This window comes from Anopheles moucheti, chromosome 2, assembly GCF_943734755.1.
Source record: "Anopheles moucheti chromosome 2, idAnoMoucSN_F20_07, whole genome shotgun sequence".
Classification (NCBI taxonomy): domain Eukaryota; kingdom Metazoa; phylum Arthropoda; class Insecta; order Diptera; family Culicidae; genus Anopheles; species Anopheles moucheti.
The window spans coordinates 50,605,079-50,624,601 of NC_069140.1; the positions used below are offsets into that span (position 1 = coordinate 50,605,079).

The 19,523-nt window shown below is 45.0% G+C and overlaps 4 protein-coding genes across 4 annotated transcripts; 3 read left to right on the forward strand and 1 right to left on the reverse strand.

Moving 5' to 3' along the window:
- The first annotated feature begins 4,715 nt into the window (after window positions 1-4,715).
- On the forward strand, window positions 4,716-7,079 carry LOC128299060 (atypical kinase COQ8B, mitochondrial). Its single transcript, XM_053034907.1, has 3 exons — window positions 4,716-6,343; window positions 6,407-6,599; window positions 6,664-7,079. Exons 1-3 carry the CDS (start codon window positions 4,845-4,847, stop codon window positions 7,021-7,023), a joined length of 2,052 nt encoding a protein of 683 aa, XP_052890867.1. The 5' UTR covers window positions 4,716-4,844; the 3' UTR covers window positions 7,024-7,079.
- Window positions 7,080-7,773, reverse strand: LOC128299061 (general odorant-binding protein 19d-like). Its single transcript, XM_053034908.1, has 2 exons — window positions 7,689-7,773; window positions 7,080-7,610 (listed from the first exon to the last, which is right to left on the reverse strand). Exons 1-2 carry the CDS (start codon window positions 7,755-7,757, stop codon window positions 7,227-7,229), a joined length of 453 nt encoding a protein of 150 aa, XP_052890868.1. The 5' UTR covers window positions 7,758-7,773; the 3' UTR covers window positions 7,080-7,226.
- A 1,587-nt stretch (window positions 7,774-9,360) lies between these two features.
- LOC128310241 (probable glutamate receptor) lies at window positions 9,361-12,083 on the forward strand. Its single transcript, XM_053046836.1, has 7 exons — window positions 9,361-9,442; window positions 9,551-9,672; window positions 9,888-10,301; window positions 10,338-10,727; window positions 10,820-11,113; window positions 11,207-11,500; window positions 11,847-12,083. The coding sequence occupies exons 1-7, from the start codon at window positions 9,361-9,363 to the stop codon at window positions 12,081-12,083; spliced, it is 1,833 nt and encodes a 610-aa protein (XP_052902796.1).
- Window positions 12,084-16,199: 4,116 nt separating this feature from the next.
- Window positions 16,200-18,384, forward strand: LOC128298575 (forkhead box C1-A). Its single transcript, XM_053034344.1, has 5 exons — window positions 16,200-16,284; window positions 16,456-16,996; window positions 17,069-17,258; window positions 17,365-18,069; window positions 18,160-18,384. The coding sequence occupies exons 1-5, from the start codon at window positions 16,200-16,202 to the stop codon at window positions 18,382-18,384; spliced, it is 1,746 nt and encodes a 581-aa protein (XP_052890304.1).
- The last annotated feature ends 1,139 nt before the right edge of the window (window positions 18,385-19,523 follow it).

Genomic DNA, 19,523 nt, shown 5'->3' on the forward strand with positions numbered 1-19,523 from the left:
TTCCCTACAAGTTCAAGCAAATCGTGCAAAGAACACTTTAGTAAAAGTTAATCGGTACTCAGGTGTTCTAGAAATTAGGGGAAATAAGTTGCAAATTGAGGAGGTCTGAAGGTGTATTCTAAGCTGCTCCAGTCTACACACCACGGAATCGATCCAAAATCCCATCCGGATCAATCCTCCATACGCAGGACTAAGTATTCTTCGGGTAAATTGCAAGGCCTAAATCTCAAATAAATAAATTGCACGTCTGTCCCGGTAACGAATAACGAAGACGATAGAAGTTGCAAAAATTTGTATAGATAAAAGCTAAAGTTTTCTAAAATTTCTTTGCGTTTTCGAATGAAATTTAGTTTATTTCTTGGGCTACAACTTCGCTAGTTCTCGGTGTATGGATTTAAAAATTTTATCAAATATTTCTTAAACAAAAAAACCAAATCAATTTTTTTAAATATTAGCAATCCATCTAAACAATACTACATATCACTTGCAATCATGTTTGTAAAATTGTTTTTTTTTTTTCTGAGAGTGGTTGCACACTAGAAGAAACACCCAAAATAACACGAACATTCGCGAAACAGTACGATGGACAATCTTTCCCCAATCAAGATCGCCTTGTCAATCTGGATGTAAGTTTTGCAATACCATTTGCTCATATTTCCACCAACGGAAGCATCCAAACACCCTCATTGTTAGCCTGCCCATGAGTTAACGAGCTGTTTAAGATCGATCGAGACACCCAAATAAAGAAACAAAAATACCCTCCAATCTCTCCACATCCATCCGCCGAAAACGAGGCGCACACACACACGGATACCGATTGGTCATTGGACCATTCACAGCGATCATCATCAACATCAGCCAAACGGTGGACAAAACGGAGTGCAAATGGTGCCGAGATCTGATGCTTCGAAATCACCTCGCACGCTCGCCGATCGTCATTAGAGGAAAAATCGTACCGGTTCCGGTAGTGAGCCAGCGCAAAATGGAGATGGAAAAAAAACAAACAAGCAACACCACATACGGTGGTGAGATGGTCTTGCAAACAGTTCGCACCGTGAGATGCGAACCCCTTCGGGCAGCTAGGTTGGCGGAAAACAAAAGGGAAATTCTTCTCGCGCGATCACCTTCACCGACGAGTGCGAGGAAATTTGCGGCCAATTCGCAACCGAACACCGAAATGACCCCCTTCACCAATTACGATTGATCGCAAATCAATCAAACCCAACATCACCCACAGTTCATCACTGTTTGGTGGCTGGTAGAATTGCTCTGCTGGTGCTTTTTTAGAATGTTAAACAGCACGAATGATGCTTTCGCTCTGTGCACGATGATGATGATCAAGAGCCTTCGAACATTTACTCTTCTAACAGGTGTCCGTAAAGCTCTCAATCGCGCTACCTTTCTTCAGCTTTCGAGCGCACAAACAATGTTGCAGTTCTTCCGCAACATTCAATGGACGAATTTCTTCACCCTGTTATAATTTACTGCAAGCAGGCTCGGGTGTTCTCGGTCTCCGGCGATATCTTCCGATCAAGGAAGCAAGGATTCGTCCTCCGGTACTTTCGCCTTCGTTAGCCAACCGTTCACCTTTCTAGGGCTTACATGATTTAATAAAGATTAATGAAAGCCCCGGTCCCGGTCCCGGTCACCCCGGTCCCTTTGCTGGACACACGAACCACATTAAAGGAGGCTAGATCATCTCAGGTGAAAAAGGAAAGCATCGTCCCATTTCCGTAAGGCATGGCTGCACCAACGTTGCAATCAGTCAATTGGAGCTTGTTGCGTAACGCCCGTTGCAAAAGTGGCCAATCGCAACAGGCTGGAATTGGATGGCTCTGTTTCACTATTATGCACCATTAGGGGGGTTATTTCTTTTCGTTTTCTTTTTATTGCTGCTACTTTCAACCGGAGCGGAGATGAATGACGGACGTCTAACGCGGTGGAATGCGAAGTATTGGGACGGTGATTGTTTCTGGACATTGTTGGGTCTTTGGCAATAGTTGCATGTGAGTAATGGGTAGTGATAATGCATTTACACTAGCCTTCCATCTCACTGACTTGCGTTTTACTGACGCTTAAACTGGGGCACATTCATCAGAAGGCAACATTGGCATTATTACCATCACTAGCCATTTTCTTGATCCTTGCCATTTTGTCAAGACATTAATGGTGGTGTTCAAACTCATTGCCCCTACGTCAGAGAGGCCAGTTTTTATTTGAGCAAAAACACTAAATATATTGCTCATCTTTAACATAACCAATGGATTGTGGGTAACATTCCAAAAGCATGTGTCCTACTATCCAACCAACTACAAAACGCACTTTCATCATTCATTCATCGCTACGTGACGAGGATCAGTCGTCGGCGGGGGTTCTTCGCGCGTTCAGACACATCTCAAACAAGCATAAATTATCTCACTAAACCCACTGTGAGCGATGGCTATGTTGCGATTGTGCGGGAAAGGATGATTTATCATTACCATCAAATCTGGCTAAGCGCAATAGAAACAGTTACGACGTTTTTGGGGCACGTTTTAAAACAATAGTTCAGTATAGTGTAAACAAAAGGGAAGGTCACATATACACATTAATCCCCACTTTTTGACCAGTGTTGGAGTTTTGGAAAATAAACACACTTGCACTGAATGGTTTATAATTATTTTAGTTTTTTTTATTCAAGGAGTACGGCCTTGAAGGCCGAAGATAATTTAAGCTAAAATATAATTCATTTTCGTTTAAAGACATTTCCTTCTCCAAACAGTTAAAGGTCTGTTATCCCAGGTGTACTCGGCCGATATTTATTTAAGTATTTGTAAGAGTATGAAATAATTAAAATATTTTTAGAAAACCCCAAAATAACTTATAGAAATACTAAAGAAATGACAATGCGACGATTAGCCCTCCTTTTGATAAATAAATAAGAATTATAATAAAATTTCATATTAGAAAAGACCGGAACAATAGAAAAGATATACATTCTTTACAACTGCGCGTGTAGTACATCGCTTCAATAAATGTAGTACATTTCAACGTTCAATAAAGACGAGATTTTTTACCATTTTTTTCGTGGATTAAGCTTTGGGTTGAACGATAATCCACCCGCAAGCAACAAAAAACCACCACGCACTGATATAATAGATGAGAAAACGGAAATGAAGTGGCTAATTTGCAAACAACACCATAAGCCGTCCATCGCCCGCTGCTCTCAATGACGCAACGGCATATACCGACACTAGGCCTCTTTCAAGGTTATTGGGGCTGCGGTTGACATTTTCCCAGCTAGAAAATATGGGTTTCTTGCGGTGATGGAAATAAAACATCATCTACCTCGCCCTGGTTTGTTACCCACTGACCAAAGTGACCCAGGCTAACAAACTACAAATCGTTTGATTACACCAAGGTGAAGATGAGGACGGACACTCCCTTGCTAATAACTGGGCGCCGCCTCCAAGCGCTATCCATTCTGAAGGTTTTGAGAGTTAGAATAATTTCAAACCCCATTCTTCCTGGAGCGATAAACCACCTTTTGGGTGCTTCACAGCATCGTCAACTCCTTGCTAATAATGGTTCAACTTGCTGTTCCCTGTTGGAAGAAAAATCATACAAACCCCACAGACAAACCACGTGCCACGGTGTTTGCGCTTCAATGGAGACGCCGGTACATGCTATCGGTGTGCGACAGAGAAAGTATTGGATTTTGGAGAAGCGACCGAGAAAAGATGCCACCCCAAACGGGGTGTTGATTGTACGCCATAAAGCGTTCCGCGATCGATCGGAACGGTTGATAATGCGCGTTAGTAAAACCATTGATTTCTGTAAGTTTATTAAGTCCACCCCATTTTGTTCCGTCCGCTCGTGCAACGCGCTCGGTGACATAATGTGAAAGGCTATGGACGCTTTCATCGGGCTCTTGTGCCTCCACATGAATAGCAAACGTGCGATCCAATGTAGTACCATTCGCAGTGCCTTTATTTGGTCCAAAATCGCATTAGTTTCGCGTAACTTACACACGGTCGGCCCACGTGTGGTGAGTGATTTCGCTCCTGTTCCCTTCCACCATCCCGACCCGATCTGTGAACATTGGCAATATTATTTAATCCGTGTTTTTGCACCCAAAATCATCACCTGACCTGATTTATACGCTACAGAAAAATTAACTCAAAGGCAATTTAACAGTTGTATACTAAACATAGCAATTAAATCGATTCGATTTCCCTTGATTTTGGGACTGGTTCGTTTTCATACCACGAGATTTTCCGGGAAGATGTTAAGTGGAACAGAAATCGTGTTTTCAAATTTTCCTTCTATTAGAACGAGATTTTTTCATTTAAATTTTTAAATATTTTCTTATACGTTTTGAAGGTTTCATCCTTTTTCTAGCATATTAAAAACCCTCGTATGGACTTTTATGAAAACAAAGGATTTTGAAAATGTTTGAATAATGTATCGGTTTTAAAGAAAACGACTTTTCCGCGTTGAACATTTTTCAATTCATAGTCCAAATTGTGCAATCTCTTCTGTACGATATTTTTAAATTGGTTAGTTTCTCATAATTCCTCCAGAGGCGCTAAAGTGTTCGCTCCAAGCGTTTCGTTTGTAGCTCTTCAAATTGTTGCTTGGGCCACGCGTATTTATTTACATTCGTTTGACAGCTCTCGAAGCTCCTATTTTTTAACCGGTTTGCGTGTTTATTATCTAATCGTCAGTATCATGTTGTGAAATAAGACCACCTGAAACTGTTGTACACAATCTCTACCAGAACGAAGTGGTTTAAGTGTAAGCGTCGTTTCATTTACGTTAGGCAAAAAGTGTTCTTTTAATTCTAGCCTGTGCTCCGCTGTGCAATGTCCCGCGCACAAGACGCCGTTGGTATTCTGCGAGGCCTCAAAATCGTGGCCGATGCAGTTGGCAAATCGCAATCCGAATACGCTAAACACCTTTGGGCTAATTCGAGCGTACGTGAAGCGCTCGAGCAGCAACTCGCTACCGGAGAACAATCAGTAAAGCAAGTGCTCAATAATCCAACAAAGGAGTTGGAGAAGGCTGGCGGGGTGCTGCGCGAAACGATCGAACGAACAGCAATCGTTGCGGAAGGCTTACGCCAACTGACCGCGGCTGCGATGCCAAAAGTTGGGCCACTATCACCGGATGCCTTTTTGAGTCAACGTGTTTATGCACCGGGCACAGGGTCGGCTTCAGCTACGGAACAACCGGGTGATATAGCCAGCTTGGACATTTCTAAGATAACGCTAAAAGAACTGGAGACGATTCTATCGGAACATAACAAAAATCGTGAAATAAAGTTAAGTTTGGACAACAGTATGACTGCCGGAACAAAACCAGTCGTTGAACCAGAGATCCCAGCTGCACCACAGCCCACAACAACATCACGCACTAATCTACCTCCAGAGACGACTAGTGCAAAAGCAAAAGCTTTTACACAGGATGAGCAACAGATGGAAAAGATGATGCATTTTGTTTCCTCTTATAATAAGAATCCTTCCGTGCCGGTACAGCCAGCTGCACCATCGACCAATCCGGTACAACCAATCGAACTACCTCAGCTAAGCACCGTCGCTAAGCAGCGCAAAGTGCCATCTTCTCGTGTGGCACGACTCGCATCATTTGGTGGACTTTTCGCCGGTTTGGGGTTGGGCACGGTAAATGAACTCGCCAAAGGTGCTCTCGGCATCGGAGGAACGCTAGACGTGAAGCAAGCGCTCTTCAGCCCTACCAATGCCGAACGAATCGTCGACACACTTTGCAAGGTTCGAGGCGCTGCCCTTAAACTGGGACAAATTCTCAGCATTCAAGATTCCAACATCGTTTCACCGCAGTTGGTGAAAGCGTTCGAACGCGTGCGGCAGGCGGCCGATTATATGCCAGACTGGCAGGTGGAAAAGCAGCTGGTTAGCGAGCTTGGGCCGAACTGGCGTTCGAAGTTACAAAGCTTCGATCAAAAACCGTTTGCCGCTGCCTCAATTGGTCAGGTACATCGTGGCGTTCTGAAGGACGATGGGATGGAAGTGGCAATCAAGATTCAGTATCCGGGCGTTGCCAAAAGTATCGAAAGCGATATCGATAACTTGGTGTCGATGCTGAAGGTATGGGACGTGTTTCCGGCCGGTGTATTTATCGATAATGTGGTGGCGGTGGCCAAGCGTGAATTGGCCTGGGAGGTGGATTATACACGCGAGGCCGAATACACGGAACGGTTCGCTGAGATGATACGGCACATGCCCGAATATCGCGTACCACGCGTGGTGAAGGAACTCACCTCGAAGAATGTGCTGACGACTGAGCTTGTCCCGGGTGTACCGATGGATCGATGCTTTGACATGAGGTAAATGATGAATGGTTGTAGAGGTCAAATTGAATCACATACGAGTAATGCTTTCGATTTTAGTCAAGAACATCGCGATCACATCGCTTACTGCGTGATGAAGCTCTGTCTGAACGAACTGTTCACTTTCCGATGCATGCAGACGGATCCGAATTGGTCCAACTTCCTTTACGACGCATCGACGAAACAGGTTATGCTGATCGACTTTGGTGCGACTCGCTTCTACCAGAAAGCATTCATGGACGATTACTTAAAAGTAAGATCAATACATTTGAGACACCTCCCTATACCAGTTTTGATACGCCTCCATCTCATTGTAGGTTATTATTGCGGCCACGAAAAACGATCGCCAACAGATACTAGAGCTATCGCGCAAGATGGGTTTCCTCACTGGCTATGAAACGCCTGCAATGGAAAATGCACACATCGACGCTGTGCTCATACTAGGCGAAGTATTTAGCGTGCCGGGTGAGTTTGAATTTGGACGACAAAGTACCACAAAGAAGATTGCGTCACTAGTGCCGGTAATGATCGCCCATCGGTTATGTCCACCACCGGAAGAAATCTATTCGCTGCACAGGAAACTCTCCGGAGTGTTTCTGTTGTGCGCTCGGCTAAACGCGAAGATCGATTGTAAGCCTATATTTAATGCGGTGATGAAGAACTATAAATTTGACTAAAACAAGGTATCCAGAGGCCGCATGGAAATGATGCGAAATAAAACAATATCATATAGTGATTTGTATTAATATTTGTACGGATAATTTATCGTTTACTTCAGGAACTCTCATGCAGTTTCTTTTGTTCATTAGTTCGAGTTACCGTCGTTGTTGTTCATCGTTGTTCGTTACTGTGTGGTGTGATTTGATGAGAAACCTATTTCCTAGTGCTTAAGCTCAACGCCATGCTTTTCGGCCGAATCCTTCAAACAATTCATAATGTCCAGCGCTAGCTCGCACCGATCTTCGTTCGTTACATCCTTGCAGTCGGTAGCGATCTCTCGCGCAAGTTCGATCTTTTTCTCATCCCCCTTCATGAGCATCTTTGCGATTTCGATGAATCCATCCTCCTGGAACGCTTTCCCGTTCGAGATACCGAACTGCTCCTGCATGCAACCGGCCAAACATTTCTGGGTACGCGTATCGGGCATCTTATCGTTCACAAACCCATCTACATCGTCGTCCGTTGCACCTTCTTTGGTTTTACACTCAGCCGCCAGTCCACGAAGCATTTCCTTCGCCTGCTCCACGTCCTCATCGTGGTTCGCCTATATATATACACAAGTGAGCGAGAAACATGAGACCGGGAACGTTTGTATGGGAAGCTTTCAAAAACAATCCGTTACCTGCACACTGACCATCACCGTGCCTAGCAAGGCGAAGCAAAAGACCACTAAAGCAATGCAGAACTTCATTGTAATGGATATGAATTCAAACTACACACCATCCACCACTAACATGTAATCTTTTATATATGTTCGAGGATCGAGTAGGATCGTGACGATCGTCCAACAGATAGCAACAGTTGCATGTACATCTGTTTTGTTCAGTACCGGCAATCCACATATCCACTAATTATAGACATTACACGGCGCTTTGTCCGATATCCAACCACTACCCCCTAAATTCAACTTCCGGCCGAATTATCAAAACACCTAGTGACGTTGACTTCCATCGACTTAAGTCACGTTTCAGATGGTAGTTTTGAGTAGTACCATATGGTCATACATGTTTATCGCATCGTGTTTGTGAAGATCGTAGACGATAAAACACGTCCAACAGTTGTTTTGTCCACGAGGTGTACATTACGGGTCGATTTCCGTCTGCGTTGTGCGATATTTCTCTGAGTCATGTGCAATATTAATTACGTTGTGCATTATAAGGAATCAACCATTTATTACGTAACGTGGATAGAAGTTCAACGCCTAGATAAGAAGTGTGCAATGGTGGATCCAGTTTACAACCATTCTCACATGTCGACTCATAAAAGCGGCATTGCGCATGAAAAACTATGGAAAAGTCTTAAAATCTTCGCACGTTTGCGCATTCTCGGAACAATGATCGATTTTGGACAACGCAAATGATCGGTGCTTGTATATCCGTATGTGAAGTGACGGTCCGAGTTCCACCATGCTTATTAAGCCACTTTAACCGTATTTTACCCTACAACAAAAAGCAATATTTCATGAACACTCGAAAATTAATCAAAATAAACAGAGTCACAGTAGACAGTGAACAATCACTCACAAGAATAGCTGATAGCGATAATAAATAAATTCGTACACGCACGAAGTCTTGTGCGGAATGGATGCCATCGATTTGCATGGATACTATTCAATGTACTTAAATGTTCTTTCGTTTCGGATCTGTGCTGATTGGGGACATGAACAGTGTCTTGTGTAGAAAATGATTACCTCATCCAGAACCTGGAATGGGTTTAGGTAACCTGATCTATGGACTGGAAATATCCGAACTGGCTGAAAACAAACATTGTTTACGAAGAGCAGTATAGTTGCCATCTAGCTTGTGGATGATTCTAAAATCGTTTAAACTTATTAGCATGTCAGTCTGGAGGGGGTCGAAAGTTGGTAATTTTTGCGTTACGTAATAATTGATTAAGCCCCAAGCTTTAAACAGCCAGTTAAACTGTTGAGAAAACAGTATCTTGGTCCAAGCAGTTCTAACGTATCCTTCTTACGTGCTGCGACCTAATCGCACCGTAATAGAGCAATTTGTAATGAGCAAACAGTTTAGAGTCGATCTGGTCAAATCGTTTGCGGTGAAACTGTGGTGGATCGAATGAACTGAACCAATTAGCTAATCGATCATGATACATTCAATCCAGTTCGACTATTGAAATGTTTACCAGAATCTACATAATTTCTAATTTCCGTTTTTGCTCGTATTTTCCGTGTTTATGCATCAATATTGTACTTTCTGTTCCAATCAATGGTGCAAACGTAGCGCTCATAAAGGTCTGGAGAGCACATCTTAGGGCCCTCAGTGCACGGTAGAGACATGAACATCAGCAGAGAGCTTTTGGAGCTTACGCAGCGGGAAATATTTCTCTTCGAGTTAAACCAGCTTTTGCTATGGATATGTAAGTTGATAAGCAGTACAACAGGAAAAACTAAACGCCTAATCCGTACGTTATTATTGATAGTTAACCAGTACTTGGTCACCTTTTTCTGTACCTGCATCGTGGTAGGCACAAGCAGTGTTGGACATTGGGCGGCTGCTACGGAACAATTTCCTCATCCTGTAATGGTGGTGAACCTGTCCTGTAATGAGCCAAACGTGCTTCTGGAGGCAATCGAAAATGGATGTCAGGTAGTATGCGGCAGTAGTTAGTATTTCAAGATTTTCTACTCAGTAGATCACATGTAGTTAGAAAAAAAACGTCACGCGTATTCTAAGCACGATTTACACAGCGCTACTGCGTTAAGGTCGCGATCGGATCTCGTGCGCAGAAAAAAAAGCGACAACCCACTAATAATTACATTAATTTGAAGCTATCACGCATCACGCATTCCATCCTTCAACAGACCTTCATTCTGGCACAGTCGACTGCCATCACATTTTTGGATCAGTTTCACTACGTCCACGATCGTGCAACCGTACGATACTTCCAGAAGCGAATCATTTTCATACAAGATGACGCCTCGGAAAATGAGCGTACCATCGTGGAGCACAGTGCAGTGCGTGACGTGATGGATTTGTTGCTGGTACGCCCTCAGCCAGATCACAACCGTGTGGATCTGTTGACGAAAGAGTTCGAAACAGACGATTGGATGGTTTTGGAACGGTACAACAGCACATCCACAACACCAGCATCCCTCGGCGTGAATCTATTCCCCAACAGGCGCACTAATCTCCGGGGACGCTACGTACGTCTTGCAATGTTCAACTACGAACCATACACGCTATGGAACGGTGTGGAGAGTTCGGATGATGCCAACGCATTCTACCAACACAACCGTTCACTGGCGATCGAGGGCACCGAGTCGCGGCTGTTCATTGAGTTTTGTGCCAAACTGAACTGCAGTCTCGAGATCTCGCTCGATGAAGCAGGCGAATGGGGACAGATTTATGATAACAGGACGGGCGATGGAATTATTGGAGCGGTTGTTGAACGACGAGCGGATATCGGAGTCGGAGCGCTCTATTCCTGGTACCACGAGTTTATGTTTCTTACGCTCTCGAAACCCATCTCGCGCACCGGTGTCACCTGTATCGTTCCGAAACCCCTGCCACTGTCCTCCTGGATGATTGGCATACTGCCGTTCTCGACGATTCTGTGGCTAGCGGTACTCACAACCATTCTTGTATCCACCGTGTTTGAAGTTCTGATCAGCTATGTAACGCAGAAGTTTAAAGCCAGTGAGGTAACATTAATGAGTCACTGGCGTTTCGAAGCCTTCGAAGAATACGTACTGATCCGCTCGAACTCTGTCACTTGTTTTCCACTACTCCACAGTCGAATCGGGTGGATGTGTGTGAATCCATGATGGGAGTCATATCCATCTTCATACTCCAGGCTGTCCTGCTGCGTACCATCCGAAATCCTTTCAGCTCGCAGATGATCCTGATCGGATCGCTGCTCATCGTGGGCTTGATGATCGGAAACGCGTACAGCGGTGGACTGGCCAGCGTAATGACGGTGCCACGGTACGAAAAATCGATCGACACCGTGCAGGATCTCGCCGATCGTAATCTACGCTGGGGTTCGACACACGACGCCTGGATCTTCTCCATTCAGCTCGCAACGCAGGTCGGTAACGCTTGGAGTTCGTTCTCGCTCGCAAGATTGTATTACACAGGTGTGTGCGCTTTGTTCTTTCGATTCCATTCCGATTCCCGCTAGCCGACGATTGTGAAGTTGTTGAATAATTTCGTCACCAACCCGAAAGATGTACTGCACGAGGAGGCAAAACATCGGAACCTGGCGTACAGCATCGAACGGTTACCGTATGGCCACTATGCGATTGGCGACTACATTACGGACGAGGTGTCCAACAACTACGAAATCATGCTCGAGGACATTTACTGGGAGAACTGTGTGGCTATGGCCACCAAAACCTGGCCGCTCATGAACGAGCTCGACGAGCTGACGCTGGTCATTTTCCAGAGCGGCATCCAGCGCTACTGGGAGTTGAAGGTAAGAAGCGGCTGGAGGTGGTCTTATGTACAACCCACAGCCGCAGCCAACGTGGACAAGGAGGTGTTACTGAGTGGTCAGTGTGGTGCGATTTAATTGCTGAGCCAAACAGGGACAGATACTGTCGTCTATCGTCAAGTCGCTAATGCGCATGTATGTAGGACCAATCTTTGTTCAACCCCCTCATGGGGTACTATTGGCGAACAGCAATTTGGAACATGGACGAACATTCCGCACAAGTGTCCAGTATTAAAGAAAAATTCTATCATGTTGTCAATCATTTCTTTTCTCCCTTCCCGTAAGTTTACAAACTAATTCATCTTCACCCATTTTTCGATCCCGAAAGGTGGTGACAAAGTTCGCCGATAATAAGGTCCAGCACGCCATCTCTACCTCGCGCCATTTCGACAATCCGGGCCCTATCCCGCTGCAACCATCGCACCTGCTTGGAGCGTTCTTCCTACTTGCCGTCGGGCTCGGTTCGGGGTTGGTGTGTATTCTGCTAGAGCTATTGTGGCACAGATTATCTGCCAGGCAGCGAGCGATGAACCAGCACGGCGGGGTGGATCACTGGGAAGAATAAAGGACCCCTTTCAGGCTGCTGTAGTAATAACCACGCTATAAAGGGTCCCTTAGTATAAAGCGCTTTCGATCGGGGGGAGGAGGGTGCGTAATGTTTCCCTCCCCCTATTAGGGAATGAAATGAATGCAAACAATTTTCCCCCAAAAAAACCGGTGGAAAGTGTTCTACGCGACGCGATGACTGGCGTGGTACAACCCCAACACAGTCACTCACCCCAGCAGTGCTCGACGGAACAACTCTACTGATCCGATTGCGTAGGGTAGCCTGCATTAGATAAGACCGATCGCGTGCAGGACGAACAATTTCCCATGCAACACCTGCACCTTTGCAAACTGTTTAGAAAGTCCTTGCGCCCTTTTCAAGGTTCGGTTTCGTACGAGTTTGGAGATAGACACAAGCACACAACACCACAGGGAGCATAAAACGATTTAGCCACCCTAGTACAAAATGTATGTGTACGGCCCTCTTCTCTTACATGCCCCGACCAGCTCCCAGTGCGGGAAGGTACACGCGTGGTAAAATCGTGGCAAAGTACGTGTGAAGTGCCATGGATGCAGACATTTATTGGTGGTGTCAATTATTGTCGCAGGGCTGATGCAAATGATGCTACGATTCACACAAATGGAGTTAAAGAACAGCTAAAGGGAGCAACTTCAATTTGTTGTCTAAATTAATACATTCAAAAGAATAACTGAAAATAAATGTTAAAGAACAACGAGGGTTGAAGATAGATTGCAAACTATCTAAATAACTGTCACATATGTTAAAAATAATTGAAGTTCTCGTAAGCATGCATGCGTATTGATCGAACGGCTATATCCACGTACTTTTATGGCTGTTGTAAGATAATATGACATATTCTTCTAGACATATTCTTTAAGACTGCTGCCAATAGTCGATTTGGATGAGATGTGATCCATAATTGTCGGGGTGTATTAGATCCAACCTCAAGACGGCACAACTTCTTCTTGCACTTTATCGGCACAGCAACCTCAAGAGGTCTAAGGCCTGCCATTTCTTGATTTCTTTGACTTTATTTTCCCGTAGCTAGTCGCGGATCTGACGGTGGCTCCCCGTTCAACCTGTTCAAAGCGAGACAGTTGTGGGGCTCCTTCCAACTACGCTCTTCGCTTCATCTCATTTGAGGAACCTCGAAGCCACACCCTTCTTCAGTCAGCGATTTCTTAAATTCGACCAAACTTTTCAACATTAAGAGTCCAACTATCAAAGGGCCAAGGGCCAATAAAGGGGATTGAGCCCCCACTGCCCGTAGGTGGATAGTCTAAGAGAGATTGATCCGGATGGGATTTAAGACCGGTCCGGTCGTGTGAAAACCAACGCCATCCCAATTTTCTTCGGTTTAAGCCTGGAAAACAGTTTATTAAATAATTATACTTCTTATGTGACTTATGATCCTTATGCTATGAATGCAATTAATGTGATGCTATGAATGCAATTAATACAAGCTATACATGCTATACAAGCGCAAATGATGCGCCCTTTTCGATAGTTAGCCATCATCTGCCCATCGATCAATTGAACATGGGAATAAACTAGCTTACCTGCGCGGGTATCGTAGGTGCTCCGTCCTGTACTGCTCGATACGCTTCACTGCACCTGTCACGCATAAGGTGCGTCGCGTGGACGTAGCACACTGGAACAAAAAAAAACTACGCAAAACACATGGCTACGCTGGGGAAGAATGATTCCAATGTTTAAACGAACCTAGCGACAAATAGCTTCCGTAAGGACCAGCATAGGTTTAGCAAGTCTGTGAACCATTCAACCTAATCGAATAGGAAAAAAAAGGAATAAAATAGAAGGACCCTCTATGTCGCTCACCAGGACCTCCACCGAGAGTGTCCGCACACGTGCTGAGGTCAAAGTTTGCTCTTATTTCTGCGTCTTTTGCAGGACGGTAAGTCCCCGGACAGTAAAAGCCGGTCGGTTGAAGATTTGCTGTTGTTTCCAACCTTAAAGTTGTTCTTGCGGGGAATCCCGATGCGTGGGTGGAATGACCGATTAGGGTCTGCGGTTGAAGCAGAGGCCTACCATGCACTACATAATGACGTCATAATGTCCTGTTTTCACGTCGAACTTCAACGGCAGACCGGATGCTATCTTATATACATATCCGAACAGAAGGCATAATGGCACGCACAAATGTACCGAGAGCATTCGGAACGGGGTAAGGGGCCAATTCTTTCCGTTTTGGACCCCTTCAGCACCGTGTTCCGAATGTGTTCTCCCTTCCCGTTTTCAACTTGCGCAAACTGTATGTGTGTGTGTTTTCAGTTCTTCAAACCAGAGGACCCGAAGTCCTTGTTCATTCTTTATTCATTACCGTTTGCACGTACGTACCGAAGTCAGTCAATGGAACGACACGGGAATGGGTACCGATGGACCAGCAAATAAAAAAGGAAACCAGAAGAAAGGAGGAAATAGAAAGCAAAAGGATAACAGAATATCGGTGGCGTCCTGGTGTTCTGGACGGCAGGGCACCGTCCACCGCCATCCCTCGCAACGTGCCACCGCAATTCCTATTACTAGGCTAAAGTGAGCGTTTCTCAACCGTTAAACAATTGTAACATATGCACGAACGCATGCCCAAACACCGTTTAAAGGCCCAGCACATGATGCAATCAACCAGCGAAGGAAAAAGACCGTGAGGGAAGACAAAAATTATGTCCACCGGGCGAGGTATCCCCACGGGCGACACGTCGGATCCGGAATAGAGCAGGACCTCCGGCGTGAGCTTCGCCGCGCAAGGGAAAAGGACATCTGCCGAAACGGTACGATCGAACCGGGGGACGTGTTCATTTTTCCGAACGTATATACACTCACACACGTATACACCTAGGCTGGACCCTCTGCTCGCGCTGGATAAAGTCCTGTGCGAGCGCATGAGGTCAAAGAGTAGCGGTGGCCCATGTGGTGTACCACTCAGTAGGGCAGAGCATATACTGCGACTCGGGCAAACGGACACAGCACAGCAGCGCGAGGCAATGGGCATAACCCACCCTCCTATCCCGAGCTAGAACAGGACGAACAGTGACTGTGCACCGACTGACCACTGCTCTGTGACCGCGTACGGGAGCTAGGACCCAGAGCAGGGAAGCCTTTGTCCAGTCGGTCATTGTACGAAGGCGACAGCAGCAAACGGTTAACGTGACTGTAAACGGTTAAAGGCGCGCGCACAATCCAAACAGCAAAAAAAAAGAAAGCACAGAAAATTAACCCCCACAAAATTTCCTACCCACCCCCCAAAGGGGGGGTTTTCCGCTGGAGAAAAAGTTTAACTAAAGGAAGCTACACAAAGCATTAGTAACGCTACAGGAGCATCTCTTAAATAGTGCAAACTTGTGACAGTGATACGTTCGTTGCTGGTTCGAATCTCGAAATAATCGATGAATCGTCGTTTCAATGATCGAATCGTTACGCGACATTCGACATGAACGGCTCTCAGTGCGCGTGTTTTCCGTTGAAAATTCGTCATCGATCCTTGAACCGTGAACGGCCCCACTACGACGGCCCGATGGAAAGGTGAACCGTGAATTCGTTGGAAAAAAAGCTAATAAAACTGGAAATTTAAATCGTTTTAAAACGCGATTAAAGAAAAACAAATGTGCGTCCGATGGAAATGGGTAGAAATATCGCGAAGAAAATTGCACCACCAGAGAAAGTTTTTCCTATTTTGTTGCTCACGTGCGTGAATAATTAATAACGGACTGCGATGCGTTGGCACTAACGCGAACTGTAACGGTGAGAAGCTAAAGAAAAAAAAACGATCATTTTGATCCTTTGCGAACGCAAAAAAGTGCGAACACACATAAAAGCAAATCTACCGTTGGAAAAGTGGTACGAAAATGATGACATTTTCTCCCGGTTATTTCAATGACGGATTAATGGCCTCCGGTGGACCGTATACGCAGTGCGCAATTTCTGCTGACCGTTGGATAAAGCTGTGAAGTGGCAGTGGATTGGTGTGTCTCTCGAAGAACTCCCCCCGCACTATTCCGCGACCATTCGGGGTCGGGGTTTGAGGAGATTGATTTGAGCAAACGTAATTCCAATTCCGGAAGCCCCTGGTACGGCTTTCCGATACGCAACCACACAATGACGCAACTGGAGGAAGACGACCTTTTGAACAATTTGCTGAAAATTCCAGGCACCATCATCATTTACAACAATGATATGAGCTGTAAGTAATCGATTTACATGGCGTCATACTAAATTCGTACTACGTCAGCAAGTATGTAGTCTACAACTTCAGAATCTTCTCTATCTACAACTTCTCTATCCCTGCACCAACCTCAGAAGAAGAATATCCCGAGAAGAATATCCTTTAGAAAACGCTTTTCTTCACTTACAGCTTATGATTACATACTAAACGCTCACAATGTAGCGCTCCCGCTGACACCGGCAACTTCTACAGCCGGTTCAGCTACATCGGAACAATCGGTGGACGACCTGAACAGCAGTGCATCGATCGATGCGGACGTGACATCTTCGCCAAGTCCCGCAAACCACAACTACACCAATGGAGTTCCCCAACTGACAATCGGGTCTCCTATCTCCCATGCACCGCTGGATACTCCCGCTAACTCCGAACTGGATCACAGCTTCAGCAGTGTGGAACCATCCGAACCCGTTGTGTGTGACACCCTGGGGGAGCTTAACGCAGCAGATCTTACCGAAGCGATCGAGACAGATGAGCTAGAGTATGAAGAGATGGAAACAGGAACCGGGCCTGGGGAACCCCGGGAAGAAGAGGACGATGATTCCGAACCGGAACTAACCAATCTGTCCTGGCTGACGGAGTTGAAGAACATCACCAACCTGACGCCGTCGGACGCTCCGCTAACGGATTTGCCTACGGCACGGTTTAATAAATTTATCGCACAAGTACGAAGGTAGGTACCGACGGGATTTACGGGTCGACCCGACACTCTGCTATTTCTGACATACCGCTTCCGTTTGGACAGGAGCCGGGAAACATACGACAAGCGCAAAGAGCAGTACACGTCAGTGTCGAGCTCGCTGGAAAAACCACCCTTCAACTATGCACAAATCATCGCCATGGCCATGCTGGAGGAGGGCCGCATGACGCTCAAGCAGATATGCAAATGGATACAGGAAAAGTTTTCCTACTACAAAGTGCACAAAAACTGGAATGTAGGTATCGCGCTTGTTCGCATATTCCCTTCCCCCCAAAATCACTTTTCCTATTTTACAGTATTATACAGTATTAGCTTTTTTTTGTATTGCAATTTATCTTTAGAACTCCATCAGACACAACTTGTCGCTGAGTTTTTTCTTTACCAAAGTACAACGGGCCAAAGATGAGAAGGGAAAGGGAGGCTACTGGGAGCTCTCTATGGATGTGTCAAAGAGCGAACGTCGACGGGTGCGCGTAAGGCAGCGAAACAAATCAACCAACAATGGCACACAATGCAATCGGCGATCGACATCGGCCCGTTTCGAGTTAAAGCAAACTACGAATGGCATCAACAACAACAACGAACAAACTGTTAACAATAATCTTCCTAAGTATCCGACGGCATCATCCTGCGAGGCAGCGCTCGAAACGATCGCGACAACATCACCGGCAACGATCGATTGTGTATCACCCGTTGTTGACGCGCATCAGCCACAGCAGACCACCCTAGACAGCAATAATAACAACTGTGCTCAGCCAGAAGCCGTAGCAACGCCTCTCCAGGTGCAGAACGTAATGATCGATATTATTGACAACTACAGCAAATCAGCAATGGAAACGGTCCTTCAACCGGTACCAATCAGTGCCACCGGTGAGAATGTGGGACAAACGGAGCTCTCTATCCTGCAACCAGTCGCGGAACTACCAGTCAACGAGGAACAACTGATGCGAGCTAGTGCGATGGTAGAAAGCTGCACGATTAACTTCGATTCCATCATCAACGGGGAAAATGGTGCCAGTATTTTCAACACTCTCAACGTGGACGAGGTGAGATACTAGATGCTCTCAACCTAATGTTTAGTTTGAATAATTATCACGAAGATGTGAAATTTAAAGCAGTTCTCTTTACTCACACAGATCTTCTCCGATAACGAAATACCGCAACCTGCGAACGACGACATCATTGTGCCATTCTTCAGTAACGTCCAGCAGGTGCAGGCTGGTCCAAACGTGGTTGTCGAAACCATTCCCTACTACCTTCCCGACATGGGGAACTTCGACGAGAGTGATTTCGGCAACCTGATAAACATCAACGAGCAGGAAATTAGTGACGAGTTCCTCAACGAGCACGGGTTTCTTTAAGGAATCATCATATCGCAAAGCAATTGGTCTTGGTTTCAGAGTTCCAGGTGTTTTGTTAACAACACACAGACGGCATAATGTCGCCACCACTAAACCACTTTGCGGAAATCAGAGTTCTGGCTCTGTACAAACGATATCACGTAGGGAATCTAGTCTCGTACATTATAGGAGTTCCGTGGTACAACTGGTTACGCATCAGCATTAGAAGCTGTGCAACTTTAAGCGTAAGGATGCACGTATTATTGTTCGATTCTAGCATGTAATGGGACAGAGCTTCTGCTCAGAACACATCGCATCGATATGTAGCGGTCTAGCTTTTTGGTCACAACATTCTTTGAACGAAGCCCACATGCGGTGCGTGTTCGTTCCTCTTCATCTGTAAATACATATTAAGTGGATGGGATAAGTGATGGATGCTATCAAATAAAATAATTTTCATTTCAACAGGAAATTTCATTATACGACAACGTACTCGTGTAGCGAATTAATACATCATTTCATTGGAAAGATGCAGAAAATGTGTTTCTCTCCCGGATTCGCAAAAGTACAACCATTGCGCGTATTTACTTAAAAATAGTGGATCTTTTTATTCATAAAATGATGCAACTCATTTACATTTCGTAATAGGGATAAATCTATAATGTATATATTTTGTTTCTTTTTCTGCTTTCCTCGTTAGTTTGCAAACTTTTTATTACTTTCTGTTATTATTTGTTTCTTTTTTTCATCATTTCTGCCAGGTCACGTTGCTACTACCCAGATTGGGCTTCTCATGCTAGTTGTAGTTTATGCTTTCAACTTTGATTTTGATGTACTGTTTACACATTGGCTTCTCAAACGTGCAATCCTATTGTTCCGACAACAAAACAAAACCACTGTTGCATTTTTACCTGTATTACGTACGTACCCCTACTTGCTTAATTCCAAGCGTGTGCCCTTGATAAACGGAACTGGAAAAATGTTTACAATCCTTAATAGGTTCAAAATTGTACAAAACATTTGTTTTGCAGCAACTGAAGGAGTCGAAATTAAAAATATTGTGAAAACCTAAACAAGTGTCAACTGTTGAAGATTTAAAAAGATTTAATTCACTTCGAACTTAACCAAAAGCAACTATCTACACTTTGTAGCATCTATTA